This window comes from Pan troglodytes, chromosome 4 (assembly GCF_028858775.2).
Source record: "Pan troglodytes isolate AG18354 chromosome 4, NHGRI_mPanTro3-v2.0_pri, whole genome shotgun sequence".
NCBI classification, from domain to species: Eukaryota; Metazoa; Chordata; class Mammalia; order Primates; family Hominidae; genus Pan; species Pan troglodytes.
This window is the reverse complement of record NC_072402.2, coordinates 80,453,490-80,470,149: the sequence shown is the minus strand read 5'-3', so window position 1 is coordinate 80,470,149 and position 16,660 is coordinate 80,453,490. Positions and strand designations below refer to the sequence as shown.

The following is a 16,660-nucleotide window of genomic DNA, read 5'->3' as shown; positions in this document are numbered from 1 at the left end:
TACAAAAAAAAATTAGCTGGGCGTGGTGGCGGGCATCTGTAGTCCCAGCTACTCTGGAGGCTGAGGCAGGAGAATGGCATGAACCCGGCAGGTGGAGCTTGCAGTGAGCCAAGATCGCGCCACTGCACTCCAGCCTAGGCGACAGAGCGAGACTCCATCTCAAAAAAAAAAAAAAAAAAAAAAAAAGAACAATGCTGGAAGGAAATGAGGTCAAGTCTTGCCACAATCAGGACCTGCACTGGTGGCCCAAAGAACACACACATGAATGTGCACACACACACACACACACACACACACATACACACACACACACACATACCTGCAGCTTCTGGGGTGGTGAGGAATAATAGCAACTAAATAACATTTAATAAATGTCCACTACATGCTAGGTACTGTGTAAACAGCTTTCCACAGATTGCATCACTTAAGACTAACAGCAACCTTACGGGCTACTTTTATTTTATTCCCATTTCACAGATCAGAAAGCTGAGGCTCAGAGAAGTTAAACACCCAGCCCAAATTCACCATTAGCAAGTAGGAAGCCCTGTGTGACACCAAAGCCATGCTCTTAACTACCACATTATACTGAAAGTAAAGATTGTTGTGCTGGGATATGTACAAGTGCCAGAAAAAAGGTGTCAGGTGGCAGTTATGGGGCTGTCACTGCTTTATGATTTAAGCTAACGGATGTGACTGACAGCAGCTGCAGAGACACATGGCATTGCCATCTGTGCCTCCCCTTCTACCACCGCCTCCAAAACTGCTCTATAAACATTAAGTTAGGGGAAGAGCTGGGAGAAGTTAAAAGGCTTGGAGCAGGAAGAAGGCAAGAGGAACCAGGGACAGATGAGAGGTGCCCACAGGCTCACTAAGGGCCAGACTGATCTATGGTACAGCAGCATGTCACAGAAAGAAGGAATCCTCATAGAATCTTGGAGATACTCCTGCAGGTCCTAGCAGTGACCCTTGGATTCTATTCCTCAAGACTTCTCTCTCACCATCACACACGTGTGCACACACCTTACATAAGAGATGGGGAAAGAGGTCACCCAGTCCTAACACAGCTATGAGCCTTTCACACCCCTCTTGCCTGCTTGCTACATTATCCCCCTCCTCCCCACACCAAATCCCGCTTTAATGTCAACCTTTCCAAGTCCTACACAGCTTTTGCATAAGACCAGATGCTGCCTTGGGTTCTGCAGTGGGTCTTGCTCTGTGCCGCCAGAGCACTTGGGCATGCCTCCCTCATAAGTAGGCAGCTCCGACCTCTGTGCAGAGAACTCTGGTGACCAGCCATCTCCCCAAGAGAATGTGAAGCTCCTGAGTGCACAGACTGTTTCTTTGCATTCCTAATTTTAATAGTGCTTAGCAAATGGTAGATACATAAAAATGTTGCTTAAATAACAAATCTTCCAGTTCAAGTTATTAATAATAACAGCATCTAGCAGTTGTTGAGTATCTGCCATGTGTCAAGTCCTTAGCTGGGTTTATATGGTTTATTTCTTCTCATCCTCTAAATCAGCCTGCAGGGAAGACACCTATTCACGTTACAGGTAAGAAAAGGAAGTCTCGGATAGGTGAAGTTACATGTCTAAGGTCACCACCAAGTGGCTGAGCCTGGATCAGAACTTTCCAAAATCAAAGTCTCTTCCACAATGCTATGGCACCTTGTTTCCATCCCCAAACTCCTACTGTGGTTGGTTTATTCCTCAGTTGCTCCTCTGTAACAGGACCAGACACAGAGACAGCCACACCCTCACCACACTGAGGGCCTCTCTCATGCACCCCAGAGCTCCCATATCCCCTCTCTGTCTGCCACCCAGATTACATTTCCATACTTACTGCGCTCCTCAGGTACTACTTATAGGTACACCAGGTTCTTCCTGTCACCCTTTTAGCATAGATCATCTTTATTCAGCAGGTAGCAGAAAGTGATCATTAAAACAAAAAGAGAAAAAGCAGCCACTTCTCTTCTCCAGAACGTAAAGCTGCATAAAGAGATTTGTAGGGGCCAGGCACAGTGGCTCACACCTCTAATCCCAGCACTCTGGGAGGCCGAGACGGGTAAATCACCTGAGGTCAGAAGTTCAAGATTAGCTTGGCCAACATGGTGAAACCCCATCTCTACTAAAAATACAAAAATTAGCCGGGTGTGGTGGCATGCGCCTGTAGTCCCAACTACTCAGGAGGCTGAGGCAGGAGAATCGCTTGAGCCTGGGAGGTGGAGGATGCAGTGAGCCGAGATCTTGCCACTGCACTGCAGCTGGGTAACAGAGCAAGACTCCATCTCAAAAAAAAAGAAAGAATGAAAAAGATTTGTAGGGCAAGTGAACTTGAAGCTAAACTAGGCAAGCTGGGGTGGGGCTGGGGGCTGCAGACAGATGACAGGTACGTAGGTAGGTAAAGAGTGAAAAAAGAGGGGCCAAGAGAATACATTTGGGCATCAAAGGAGAAGGCACAAAGTATAAACACTGAGGCCAGCCCAGGAGTCCCTCAGAGATAAAACAGGGGTACTTGCTGATGCCAAACAACTCATCCCTGGGATCTGAGCCCCAGATTCCCTTCTTTAACTAACAAGATACCCAATACCACAGACTGACTGACCCCCTAGGGAAAGTGCTATTCCCAGTGGTTTGCATAGACAGGAGGCAAATATTCACGGTGAGACCAAGAGTGAAAGAGAATCATTACTTCTTCCAAGGACAGGGACACATTGGGAAGTTGATCTCAAGGGATTCAATTTTATGTTTGGAGGAACATAGATTTTTTTATTTGAAAAACAGGACTCATTCACTTCAAGTATTCTCAAGTACTTCAATACTCTTAGCAAAGGCTGGGCGCAGTGGCTCATGCCTGTAATCCCAGCACTTTGGGGGCCGAGGTGGGTGGATCACCTGAGGGTAGGAGTTTGAGACCAGTCTGGCCAACATGGCGAAACCCTGTCTCTACTAAAAACACAAAAATTAGCCGGGCATGGTGGCACACCCCTGTAACCCTAGCTACTCAGGAGGCTGAGATACCACAAGAATCGCTTGAAACTGGGAGGCAGAGATTGTGCCACAGCACTCCAGCCTGGGTGACAGAGACTACTCCATCTCAAAAAAAAATAATAAAAATAAAAATAAACAAAAAAAACAACAACAAAAAAACTCTTAGCAAAAGCAAAAAAACAAAAACAAAAACAAAAAACAAAAAACATTGTCTGAAACAGGAGCTGGCAATCTGTCACAAGAGGAAGGTCATCTTCAACATATTTCATCACTGTGGCCAGGGCTTCCCTTGCCCCCACTTATACATAAGCCCTATCTTACGGCTGAAATCCCTCCCTTCCCAAAACAACTGAGGTTTTGCATGCCACCTCTGAAAGCCTGTGCACCAGCCAGGCCTATAGGAAATGAAGGACAGGGTACGAGAGGGAAAAGTGATGGCTATTATTTTAGGAAAAGCATTTAAATATGAAATCAAAACAGCATGGTTTTACAACTGCCTTTGAAATAAAGAGAGTATTAGTTTCAGAGACAATTTGATTTTATTTATGCTAGTTATGATTTTACTTGATTTGATTTACTCATATCTTAAATGAACCACTAAAGAGATGTGATAAATGGACAAAATTTAACCTTTGAAGAGAGACCATTAGAAATTAGGAAAGAGGGGCTGGGTACGGTGGCTCACGCCTGTAATCCCAGCACTTTGGGAAGCCGAGGTGGGTAGATCACAAGGTCAGGAGTTCGAGACCAGCCTGACCAACATGGTGAAACCCCGTCTCCACTAAAAATACAAAAATTAGCCAGGCATGGTAGCACGAGCCTGTAACCCCAGCTACTTGGGAGGCTGAGGCAGGAGAATCGCTTGAACCCGGCAGGCGGAGGTTGCAGTGAGCCAAGATCACGCCAATGCACTCCAGCCCAGGCGACAGAGCAAGACTCCGTATTAAAAAAAAAAAAAAATTAGGGAAGAGGGAAGAAAAATAAGTCCACACAATGAAACGAGCAAAATGTCAAAGGCCAAATGTTAATAATGAAAAAAGTCAATAACTAAGTGTTCTCATTACATCGGAATTTTAAATATAACCAAATCATTCGCAAATGTATAAAGGAACAAGGAAAAGAAACTTTTAGAGATAGCAAAAAATTTTCTAAGAAAGAGTTACCACACAGGGAACTTTCCTGGCATGACAACATGGCAACAATCACAACAAAATACTCCCCTTTTATTAATACCTTAGCTGGGAAAGATTTATGCACTCTCAAGATTAATGATTAAGCACTTTCTGAAGCCATCCAAGTGGCTCTGACGAAACTTCTGAATAACAACAAAATAATGGCCTACATCTCTTAAAGGTTAACTACATCTAAGTATCCTGTGCTAAGGGCTTTACATGCATAATGGCATTTGATATTAATAAATGTTCATACATGCCTATTATATAACATGGACATATCATTATTCCCATTTTCGAGGTAGAAATATAACTGAAGCTTAAAGGAACTGGCATTACAGCTAGTATGAAGAGCTACCGACAAGCTCTTGCTTTCCTTAGAGTTGCGATACGGGAGGTAAGCAAAGGGGAATAAAGGAAGGGTGAGGCCCTGAGGCCTTTCCATCTCTCCCAGCACTGTACTCCCTCCCAGAATCCCTCTCTATTTCCACCTCCCCTATTCCTCCTCCCAAAGCCAACAGGAGATTAGAGATTAAAAGAATTATTTCAGTTCAATCCTGCCTCCCAATCTCAAGAGGTTTATTTCAAATGATTCATTTTGAAAGCTTAGAAGACATTTTTACATAGCACTCATCCATCATAAACTTGATTCAGTGAGAATAAACTCATGGTGCTAGGCTGAGACAACTTTGGCTTATCAATGTTGCTGAATTTGTAGTTGATCGAAACTCCATCCACCAGGGATGTCTACCACTGCTTTTTTATAAACCTCATGTAGGCCCCCACAGGTGGCTACCGTGGGCATCATCCTAACAAAGCCAAGATCTCAGCTTGAGCCCTTTTCAGAACCTGCATGTTCTCTTGTCAATGGCTACAAACTCACTGCCCTCTTTGTCATCTCAAAAAAAAAAAAAACACAACACGTCAGAAGTCACAAGCACAACTTGATGAGAAACTGAGAGTGGGTATTTACTGGAAAAACTTAACCTATATAATCTACCAATATGGATCAAGCATAATATCTTCACACATGACAACCACATGTAGGCTATAAATTTTTACACAATTACAAATGCAACCATAGGCTGGGCGCAGTAACTCACGCCTGTAATCCCAGCACTTTGGGAGCCGAGGCGGGCGGATCACAAGGTCAGGAGATCAAGACCATCCCGAATAACACAGTGAAACCCTGTCTCTACTAAAAATGCAAAAATCAGCCAGGCGTGGTGGCACGTGCCTGTAGTCCCAGCTACTCGGGAGGCTGAAGCAGGAGAATCGCTTGAACCCGGGAGGCAGAGGTTGCAGTGAGCCAAGATCGCGCCATTACACCTCAGCCTGGGAGACAGAGTGAGACTCCGTCTCCAAAAAAAAAAAAAAGGAAAGAAAAGAAATGCAGCCATATGAGATACACACTCACGAACAAAACACAGACATACTTATAAATGGAATCATTGCTTTGGTTAAGGTACCATCATTGGCACTTTTATTTTTCTAACTTCCAAACTCTGCAACTTTACTATATTGTCTTTATCATAATAAGGTATACATTTTTTGTAGCAATAGGAAGTTTTTTAGCCCTTATGATAATGGAATTTTCTCCAAAGCACACCATCACATAGGGTGGTTTAATGTGGAAGAACACCCAACATCCTGTTTAAGATGTTTAGAGAAAGATCCAGAACTTTAAACTTCTAAGCGTGGGGTCCCCACAGCCTAAAATTCTGATGGTAGCCCTGATTTTAACGTTCGAGCTAGAAGTAGGGTGCAGAAGTATGTGCTCTTAGACAGTGGCTGTCCATGTGGCAGCTGTTTGATCAGGCTGCAGGAAGTGCTGCTTGACAGAGCCTCATGATGCTTTCTGAGGCTCCATCTGCAGAAGTTGTGTGGTGTTGGATAAGACTCAGGGAGATGCTGCAGGAAGCACAGGCAGGAGAGAAAAAGCGGAAGCTTTGGACAGATCATCGGGCTAAAGCCACAGCTAAGAAAGTGACCATCTCTGGAGAGACCTTTAATGCCTTCTGATGGCCTACCAATGACCTCCACGCTCAAAGAGAATATTCTGCAATTAAGAAATTAGCTGGGTGAGTTCTGGGAGATTTTTAAAAATTAGTTGAGAATGGAGAAAAGGTTATGAATTCTTTCTTTTTTTTGAGACGGGGTCTTGCTCTGTCGCCCAGGCTGGAATGCAGTGGCGCGATCTCGGCTCACTGCAACCTCTGCCTCCTGGGTTCAAGAGATTCTCCTGCCTCAGCCTCCTGAGTAGCTGGAATTACAGGCGTTCGCTACCACGCCCGGCTAATGTTTGTATTTTTAGTAGAGATGGGGTTTCACCATATTGGCCAGGCTGGTCTCAAACTCCTGACCTTGTGATCCACCCACCTCGGCCTCCCAAAGTGATGAGACTACATGTGAGCCACCGCTCCTGGCCAGGTTATGAATTCTTAAAAAAAGAAGGCAAAGGATCTAGACTTTGTTTTTAAAGTTATTTTTACCGCTAGGACTAAGGCAGGAGGTCTGTTTAAGACAAGCCAATCTCTTCTTGTTATCATCTATCCGCCAAAGACATCAAAGTTAGTGGTCCAATAAAAATCATCCCAATAATTTCATCTTTTCTGTAAACTGATGTATCCCCACTCAATACCTAGAACAATATCTGGGATACCGCGGCCGGGCGCGGTGGCTCACGCCTGTAATCCCAGCACTTTGGGAGGCCAAGGCAGGTGGATCACCTGAGGTTGGGAGTTCGAGACCAGCCTGACCAACATGGGGAAATCCTGTCTCTACTAAAAATACAAAATTAGCAGAGTGTGGTGGTGCATGCCTCTAATCCCAGCTACTCGGGAGGCTGAGGCAGGAGAATCGCTTGAACCCGGGAGGCGGAGGCTGTGGTGAGCCGAGATTGCGCCATTGCACTCCAGCCTGGGCAACAAGAGTGAAACTCCGTCTCAAAAAAAAAAAAAAATCTGGGATACCGCAAGTGCTGAGTAAATATGTGCTGAACTAATTAATTCTATCTTTCGAAAACACCAGCTCTAGAGATGAAAACAACCAACAGATCCCTGTATCTGCTCAGCAGTTACCTGGTTGACAATCTAGCAAAAGCCAAAAAAGAAATTGCTACTAGAGAACACTACTAAGGAAGTACTCTAGTGTACAAAGGCTAATCATGATATAAGCATGTTTCACTAGTAATATTCCTTACATTCATAAATGTAAGAATAAGAGAATGGGCCCCGAGATCAGACTGCTCTAGTTTAAACCCTGGCACAAACTCCATGACCCTAAACAAGGTACTCAACTTCTGAGTCTCAGTTTCCATATCTAAAAACAAAAAAGATGGGTAATAATAGTATTCCCTTCATGAAACTTGTTGAAAGGGGAAAATGAGATATGCGTAGTTCCTGGAACACAGAAGTGCCTAATAAATACTAGTAATTATTCACTTTCATTTTGTATATACCCACAGTCATATCTCTGGGAGGACTACTGGATCATATATTCACTTCTCCTGACCAAAAGAAATGGCCTTAAATAAGAACTAGGCAATAGAATGCATTTTTTCCTGAGGGATAAATGAAAAAATTAAAAAATAGCTATTAACACCATATATATATTTTTTTACTCTTTTCAATCTTCATCTGTCTTGACTTTTCTTCCCACATCTAAATAAAACCTTTCCTGAGCTCATGTGACCCTGGTTTAGCACTGGCACTGCTGGCTAGTAGGAGAGAGTTTTTATCTCTGTTCTGCAATAACACTGTGTCTGTGGGCAAGATATTAAATTTTACAGGGCCCCAGTTTCCACATCTGTATGATGGAGGATGAGTATAATGGAGGCAGAGTATATTATCTTTAAATTCTCTTCCAAAGCTAAAAATCCACAAATAAGTGCCCGTTAACTATTATTAGTTCATTCAGGTCAAACACTGACCTAAACTGTTAGGAAGTATATTTTAGCCCTTGTACCCACAAAATGGGTACAAGTACAGCCACCCTCTGAAAGCTAAATTTTGCCTGGCCAGTTTCAAAGGTCTAATTTTAAATGACATTGTGGGATAGCAACTGACATGGAAAGATGTTTACAATATACATTTTTGGTGAAAAAGGCAGATTACAAAATATGATCAGCAATATTAATCCCAATTTGGTTAAAATATATATATACCTACACATATATCTACTTGAAGTGTACAGAATACACTCTGAGTTGTTTATGTTTATAACCGTTCTTTAAAAAATGTTTTCGCTTATCTGTACCTTATTTTTCTACAAAGAATGCTTATGGCTTCTGAAATAATTCAAACAGGTGTTTTATTTAACAAGAAAGATGGATTTGGTACCCAAACTATAACCATATCCCTCCCTAGAGCAGAGCTCAGCACCCAGCAGGTCCCCCCACAGAGGCACCGACATCCTTTGCACCCTGTGTCTGGGGCTGGGCTGGGGTGGGGGTGCTGCGATGTTTTTAGGTACCAGCCATCAGGTACCATCAAGATGGCCCCAGATCCCTCCCTCCTATTCATCTCAACTTTCAGAGCCATCAGCTGCCCACTTAACTAGCTTTACCAACATGTAATCCCCTGAGCAGAGTTTTCAAAACATAATCAAAGGTCCTAAATTATGGTCCTATATACAAAATTATGGTTTTAACTGTCACATTCACTGATTTAGAATAATCAAGGATAGAAGAATCCATTTTACTCTGGCAGCAAGCCAATTTTAAAAGTCAGAGTTAACTACTCGTCCTCATTTTACGCTGTCCAATGCCAGTCCTTTCTGATCATGAGGAAAAAAAAATAAGCTCACCGTGTTTAAAAGCATAATCTTAAAATACTTTATCCAGTTAAGCACTTTTGTTCCCAACACAAAGTGCTGACTCTTGACAGATTCTCTGGCATACTGAAGGCCACCACTGCTGAACCTATCTGATCAGCCAAGAACAAGCTTATCACCAGGTACAGGTATCATTACATCATAAGGTATAAAGGTTGTTCTGGCAGCTCAGTCATCTACCAGGTACAGGTATCATTACATCATAAGGTATAAAGGTTGTTCTGGCAGCTCAGTCATCTACCAACAAACAGGTGTCTAAGAAACTGAGATTTCCCAGCTACCAAAACCCATACAAAGAAATAAGCAACAGTTGGCTGGGTGGGGTGGCTCACGCCTGTAATCCCAGCACTTTGGTTGGCCAAGGTGGGCGGGTCACGAGGTCAGGAGTTCGAAACCAGCCTGGCCAATACGGTGAAACCTCATCTCTACTAAAAATACAAACATTAGCTGGGTGTGGTGGTGCGCGCCTGTAGTCCCAGCTACTCAGGAGAATCGCCTGAACCTGGGAGGCAGAGGTTGCAGTGAGCCAAGTTCATGCCACTGCACTCCAGCCTGGGTGACAGAACGAGGCTCCATCTCAAAAAAAAAAAAAAAAGAAAGAAGCAACAGCATGACATACACCAAGGCAGTTCAGAGAAAGGCAACATGAGGGAAAGCAGTGTAGAAATAGGAGAGAACAGTTCAGAAGAGTGTCCTGAGGAACTCCTCCCACTGGGTAAGCCAACAGAAGGTTACCAGACCCAGGGCTCTCAGAAGCACATAAGCCATGCCTCGATGTTGCTCACCTGCATTTCCCGTAAAATGATTACCTGGCAAAACCTATATACTTAAAAATACATTGCCTTCTCACCCCTTCCTACCCTTATCTTCTTTTTTTTTTTTTGAGATGGAGTCTCACTCTGTCACCAGGCTGAAATGCAGTGGCGCGATCTTGGCTCACTGCAACCTCTGCCTCCTGGGTTCAAGGGATTCTCCTGCCTGAGCCTCCCGAGTAACTGGGACTAACTACAGGCATGCACCACCATGCCCAGGTAATTTTTGTATTTTTAGTAGAGACAGGGTTTCACCATGTTGGCCAGGATAGTCTGGATCTCTTGGCCTCATGATCCACCCACCTCGGCCTCCCAAAGTGCTGGGATTACAGGTGTGAGCCACCACGCCCGGCCTTACCCTTATCTTTTAAAAAACCATCCACAATTTAGGACAGAGCCTTATCCTCTGTTACAAAACATGTTTAGAGTCAGACTACAACCACGAGGCATAGTGTCTGCACAGCATTATTTTAATGCAAGAAAACAAAGCTGCCAACTATAAGGATCTGAAAAATGTGACCACTTCAGGCTTATTTTGAGACTGAACCACTCCCCTTCCCTAATTATCCCTCAAAGGAAATACATCAGGCACTGTGGGCAAAGAGGGAAACATGTCTAATTACAACATGTGCACTTGGTGGACGAAGAATTTGAACATTCTTGAACTCTGGCCACATTTCAGAAGACTTTCCACTTGTAATTTAATTTCACTGAAGAGAAAAGTTTAAAGATCAGTTGCACTTCAACCAGGGCTCTATCAAAAAAAGACATAAAGAATACCCAACAAGCATAGGCAACCAAAGCAAAAATGGACAAATGGGATCACATCAAGTTAAAAAGCTTCCTCACAGCAAAGGAAACTATCAACAAAATGAAGAGATAACCCACTGAATGGGAGAAAATATTTACAAACCATCTATCTGACAGGGGATAACAAGAATATGTAAGAAGCTCAAACAACTCAATAGGAAAAAATCTAATAATCCACCTAAAAATGGAGACAAGATCTGAAAGACATTCTCAAAAGAAGATATACAAATGGCAAAAAAGGTACATGAAAACGTGCTTAACATCATTGATCACCAGAGAAATACAAATCAAAACTACAATGAGTGCTCGCTTCAGCATCACATATACTAAAATTGGAAGGACACAGAGAAGATTAGCATGGCCCCTGCACAAGGATGACATGCAAATTCGTGAAGCGTTTCATATTTTTAACAAACCCTTAAATGTTAAAAAAAAAAAAAAAGTATGAGATATCATCTCATCCCAGTTAAAATGGCTTATATCCAAAAAAGATAAGCAATAACGAATGCTGGTAAGGATGTGGAGAGAAGGGAACCTTCATACGCTGTTGGTGGGAACGTAAATCAATACAACCACTGTGGAGAACAGTACGGAGGTTCTCAAAAACTAAAAATAGAGCCACCATATGATCCGGCAAGCCCACTGCTAGGTATACACCCAAAAGAAAGGAAATCAGGGCCAGGCACGGTGGCTTATGCCTACAATCCCAGCACTTTGGGAGGCTGAGGCAGGAGGATTGCTTGAGCCCAGGAGTTTGAGAGCAGCCTGGGCAAGACAGAAAGACATCACCTCTACTAAAAATTTTAAAATTAGCCAGGTGCTCTGGCATGCACCTGTAGTCCCAGCTACTTGGGAAAATGGCTTGAGTACAGGAGGTGGAGGCTACAGTGAGCTGTGATCATGCCACTGTACTTCAACCTAAGCGACAAAGCAAGATCCTGTCTCTAAAAAAGGAAGAAAGAAAGGAAATCAGTACATGGAAGAGAAATCTGCACTCCCATGTTTATTACAACACTATTCACCATAGCCAAGATTTGGAAGCAACCAAAGTGTCCATCATCAACAAATGAATAGATAAAATGTGGTACATACACACGAGTACTATTCAGCCATAAAAAAGAATAAGATCCTGTCATTTGTAACAATGAACAGAACTGGAGGTCATTATGTTAAGTGAACTACGCCAGGCATAGAAAGACAAACTTTGCATGTCCTCACTTATTTGTGGGAGCTAAAAATTAAAACATTTGAACTCACGGAGACAGAATGATGGTTAACAAAAGCTGGGAAGGGTAGCAGGGGAAAGGGAAGTGGGGATGTTTAATGGGTACAAAAACACAGTTAGAATAGGATCTAGTAAGTGATAGCACAACAGGGTGACTACAGTCAACAATAATTTATTGTATATTTTATAATAACTTAAAGAGTATAATTGGATAGTGTGTAACACAAAGGAAGGATAAATGCTTGCAGTGATGGATACCCCATTCACGCATTGTATGCCTGTATCCAAAGATTTCTTTCTTTTTTTTTTTTTTTGAGATGGAGTCTCGCTCTGTCGCCCAAGCTGTAGTGCAGTGGTGCGATCTCGGCTCACTGCAGCCTCCGCCTCCTGGGTTCAAGTGATTCTCCTGCCTCAGCCTCCCAAGTAGCTGGGATTACAGGTGCGCACCACCATGCCTGGCTAATTTTAGGGTTTCACCATGTTGGCCAGGCTGGTCTCCAACTTCTGACCTGAGGTGATCCACCCACCTCAGCCCGCCCAAAGTGCTGGGATTACAGGTGTCAGCCACCATGCCCAGCCGAAATATTTCATGTATCCCATTAAATATATACACCTACTATACCCACAAAAATTTTTTAAATTTCTAAATGTTTTAAAAAGACACAAAGAGAAATTGACCATATTGCTTAAATGTGATACCACAAGGGAAGCCTGCTGAAACTTTAAGATGACCCTGACTCCACATCAAGTGCTAACAGAGGAAATGGTTACAACTAGGACTAAAAATAAGACCCATTTTAAGAGCACTCTCCCCTGGAGAAAACACACATATCTTGAATTTAAAGATACATATGCAAATGCCTCAGGCCCCAGGTGGTCTTTACAGAAGCAGTCCCTGATCAGATCTCTCATCCACAGCCCACGTGCTTCTGCATTACAGAGGTGGGAAGACATCTGCAACAAATTTGGCGGTGCTTCTGCACTTCTGCTGGAGAGAAGGGCAGAAAAAAACCTTCACAGATCCAAAACGAGAAGGCTTCTCATTAGGCATTTGGATTAAGAACTATTGCTCAAGAAGCCCTGAGCAAGGCCTACAAGTTCTGATCTCTCTAACCTCCTCTCCTATGACTGTCCCCCTTGTCCATGGGCCTCTGCCATGCTGGCTTCCTTGACGCTCCGCCAACCCTTCAGACACACTCCCACCTCACGACCTTCCCGGGGGCTGTGCCCTCTACCTGGACGACTCTTCTCTCAGACCTCTCGTATCTTCAAGTCTCGGCTCAAATGCCACCTTTGCGAGGAGGAAAAAGATTTCTTTTCTTTCCCATGATATTTATCACCTCCTACTACACCGTATAATTTACTTAAATACCTATAATTCACCCCGTTTCTCCTTTCCCCCTCAAATAAGCTCCAGGAATGCAGAGATCTCTGTCCTGTTCACTGATGTCTATCACAAGCACTTAGTGCCTGACACACAGTAGGAGCTCGAGAAGTATTTTCTGAATGAATGAACAAATTTCTTGACCTGAAGATTCAGAAGAGTAAGAAGTGGGTGGAAAGGATGATGGTGAGGGGATGAGGAGAAAGAAGCGACAGCGGAGAATTCCCAAGGGAGAGACAAGCAGAGACTGGCTGAGGCCAGGCCGACCCCCTTTTCTCCCCGCAGCGCTGACGGGAGGCGGACGTAGGTGCAGGGCATCCCGCCAGCCGCACCCGAGGCACTCAGACGCAGGCAGCGGAGGCCGGCGGGCTTCTGGGCTCACTGAGAAAGTCCAGAGGCAGGACGGACCCACGCGGGCTCCGAGCAGGCCCCGTTGGGGGCTCCGACCCACGGCCCTACCCCTCCCAGCAGTGCCCACAACCCCAGGTCCTCTCCAGAATCCCCAGGGGCGTTCCGGGCCGCAATCCCTTCTCGGCTCGGGCCCCTCCACCAGCCTCCAGCGCTCGGGCCCTGCGCTCAGGCACCTGCCTGCCTGCGCCAGGGTCCCCATTCCGGCCCGCGCGGAGGCCCCAGCGCGCTCCTGCGGCCTCAGCCCGCCTGGCTGCCCCGTCGCCCGGCACAAGGGCAGGAAGCGCTCCGCGGCGCTCCCCGCTGCAAGGAAGGGGCTCCCGGCGCCCCTCGCCCCGGCCGCCCCTGCCCGACGCCCCGCCTGCGCGGCGCCCCCTCACCTCAGGGCGTACGTACGACACGAAGGAGGGCTTGGGGGCCTTGGTGCCGCCGCCACCGCCGACTACTCCTTTCCCCAGCATACCGCCGCCCTGGGAAGCAGCGACGCGCGGACGCAGAGGCGGCGGCTCGGGCTCCAGCTGGGGCAGCAGCGGCGGCCACCAGCACTAGCGGCTGGGGCTCCGCCCATCCCCAGGGCCGCGACCGCCGCGATGCCGCCCGCATCCGGCTCCGCCGCTGACACCGCTCGCCCCGCCCAGGCCCGTGGGCCCCGCCCACCCCGCGCGCGGGCCCAGAGAGCCGGGAGACCGCAACTGGAGGCCACGCCCCCCCATCACGTCAGGAGAGTTGGACCCGCCGAGATTCACCACCTTCCTGCGGCAGAGCCCGCCCTCATGCTTTCTCTGATTGGCCCGAGGCGCTGCCGGCCGAACCCCGCTCCCAACCCATTCTTGAGTGCACTTGGAGAGATGTTTCCTCCAACCAATCCAGAGAGCGTTCTCTCCGGACTTTCCAACGATTGGATGGCGAGGATAAAACCGTCGTCCAATGATCCTGCAGTCACCAAGTTGTCGTTAGCAGTGGTTCACGGCAGTCGTTTTCTTCCCTTTGCTTGTGTCTTTGGAATAAAACGTCCAAAAATGGGATGTATGGAATCTTGCTATAGGAGTTCCCAACTTACAGCGATGACGTTCAAGGTTTTTTATTTTATTATTTATTTACTTTTGAGACGGAGTTTTGCTCTTGTCGCCCAGGCTGTAGTGCAATGGCGCGATCTCTGCTCATTGCAACCTCCGTCTCCCAGGTTCAAGCGATTCTCTTGCCTCAGCCTCCTGAGTAGCTGGGATTACAGGCGCCCGCCACTACATCCAGCTAATTGTGTGTGTGTGTGTGTGTGTGTGTGTGTGTGTGTGTGTGTGTCGTTCTGTCGCCCAGGCTTGAGTGCAATGGCGTAGTATAGGCTCACTGCAACCTCTGCCTCCCAGGTTCAAGCGATTCTCCTGCCTCAGCCTCCCGAGTAGCTGGGATTATAGGCGCCTGCCATCACACCCGGCTAATTTTTGTATTTTTAGTAGAGACGGGGTTTCACCATGTTGGCCAGGCTAGTCTCAAACCCCTAACCTCGTGATCCGCCCGCCTCAGCCTCCCAAAGTGTTGGGATTAGAGGCATGAGCCACCGCGCCATGCCGCTAATTTTTGTATTTTTAATGGAGACGGGGGTTTCACCATGTTGGCCAGGCTGGTCTCAAACTCCTGACTTCAGATGATCCACCCGCTTCGGCCTCCCGAAGTGCTGGGATTACAGGCGTGAGCCACCGCGCCCGACCTCAAGGTTTATTATTTTAAATGTAAACAAAAATGAGACAAACGATGACTCACGCCTCTAATCCCAGCACTTTGGGAGGCTGAGGCGGGTGGATTTCTTGAGGCCAGGAGTTCAAGACCAGCCTGGCCAACATGGAGAAACCCTATCTCTACTAAAAATACAAAAATTAGCCTGGTGTGGTGGCGGGCGCCTGTAATCCCAGCTACTCGGGAGGCTGAGGCACGAGAATCGCTTGAACCAAGGTTGCAGTGAGCCAGGATCGCGCCACTGCACTCCAGCCTGGGTGGCAGAGCAAGACTCTGTCTCAAACAGAAAAAAAAAAGTGTCAAATCAAGTGTTAACAAGGCAGTAAGGAATAAGTTTGAGTGTTTGATAATAAAAGACTTTGTCAACTTCATTTTTCCAAACCTTTCCCTTCTTTGTGTTTCCAACAGGAAGAATATCAAGAGCCCTTAAGAGACTTCTATTTACTCTACGAAGTTATTGATAAAACCCTCATTTTTTAGTCAAGATTGCAAAGAAAATTCATTTCAGTTCTACGTTTGGTGCCAAGCGTTGTTAGTTGCAGATAAATAAGATAGAATCCAGCTCTTAAGAAATTCAATCTAGTGGAAAAAAACATAAATATTTGCAGTTAATTTTTTAGGCGTCAGGCACTGTGCTAAGTACTCTCATTGGTGACCTTGATTTTTACCCTCTTAATCTCCATGTGCTCCCCCTTCCCAAATACACTCCAAGTAAATATAAAATCTTAGTGAAAACAAATGTGCTTGCTTTTGCAAACATAGTTTCAACGCAAGTCCTGCAGCTCCGTTTCCAGCTAGATTGCCACCTGTAAGCCAATATTTGGTATAGCTGTGCTGCAGCCGCCTCTGAGTTTCCTTATCCCAGTTTCCAGGTGACAAAACAGAGATGCAAGTAATTTGCCCAGGTCTCACAACTAGTCACTGAGAGAGCTGGGATTTCAACCCAGGTTTGTCTCATTCGAAATCCCAAGTTCTTAACATTATAATTATACAAATTAGAAAGGAGCACAATGAAAGTGTGGTCAATTCTATTTGGGGAGTCCAAGTTGAGGCCATCCTTACAAGGTTGAGAAGAATTCTGCACAAAAATAGAGTTATAACTAAGCATTAATCAGGCTGCAGTTCGGCCTGCTTCTTTGTATTGATAACTTCAGGTAACACTAGGTACTGACCATTTGCATCCCTGTTGTTTCAATAGGTAGGATTTCTGGCTCTGGAATCATAAGGGTTTTATTTAAGAATTGCTTAGGCAGATCCTACGTTCCAGCAGAACAGCCGACATCAAGCAGTTTAAA

At 45.5% G+C, this 16,660-nt stretch overlaps 1 protein-coding gene and 1 non-coding gene across 16 annotated transcripts in view; one reads left to right on the top strand and one right to left on the bottom strand.

The window, feature by feature from the left end:
* Window positions 1–14,278, bottom strand: part of MTMR12 (myotubularin related protein 12) — an 83,134-nt gene extending 68,856 nt beyond the window's left edge. For 11 of the 15 annotated variants that reach the window (XM_024356647.3, XM_024356648.3, XM_054685108.2 and 8 more), the window contains exon 1: window positions 14,015–14,264. In XM_024356647.3, coding sequence (XP_024212415.3) covers window positions 14,015–14,095 — 81 coding nt within the window. In that variant the 5' untranslated portion in view covers window positions 14,096–14,264. Of the gene's footprint in view, window positions 1–14,014 lie in introns of all 15 variants that reach the window. The other 4 variants (XM_054685109.2, XM_054685110.2, XM_517831.8 and 1 more) reach the window with 3 other exon arrangements.
* Window positions 10,920–11,026, top strand: LOC112209403 (U6 spliceosomal RNA). Its single transcript, XR_002944131.1, has one exon. It is a non-coding gene; the product is annotated as a U6 spliceosomal RNA (small nuclear RNA).
* Window positions 14,279–16,660: the final 2,382 nt, after the last annotated feature.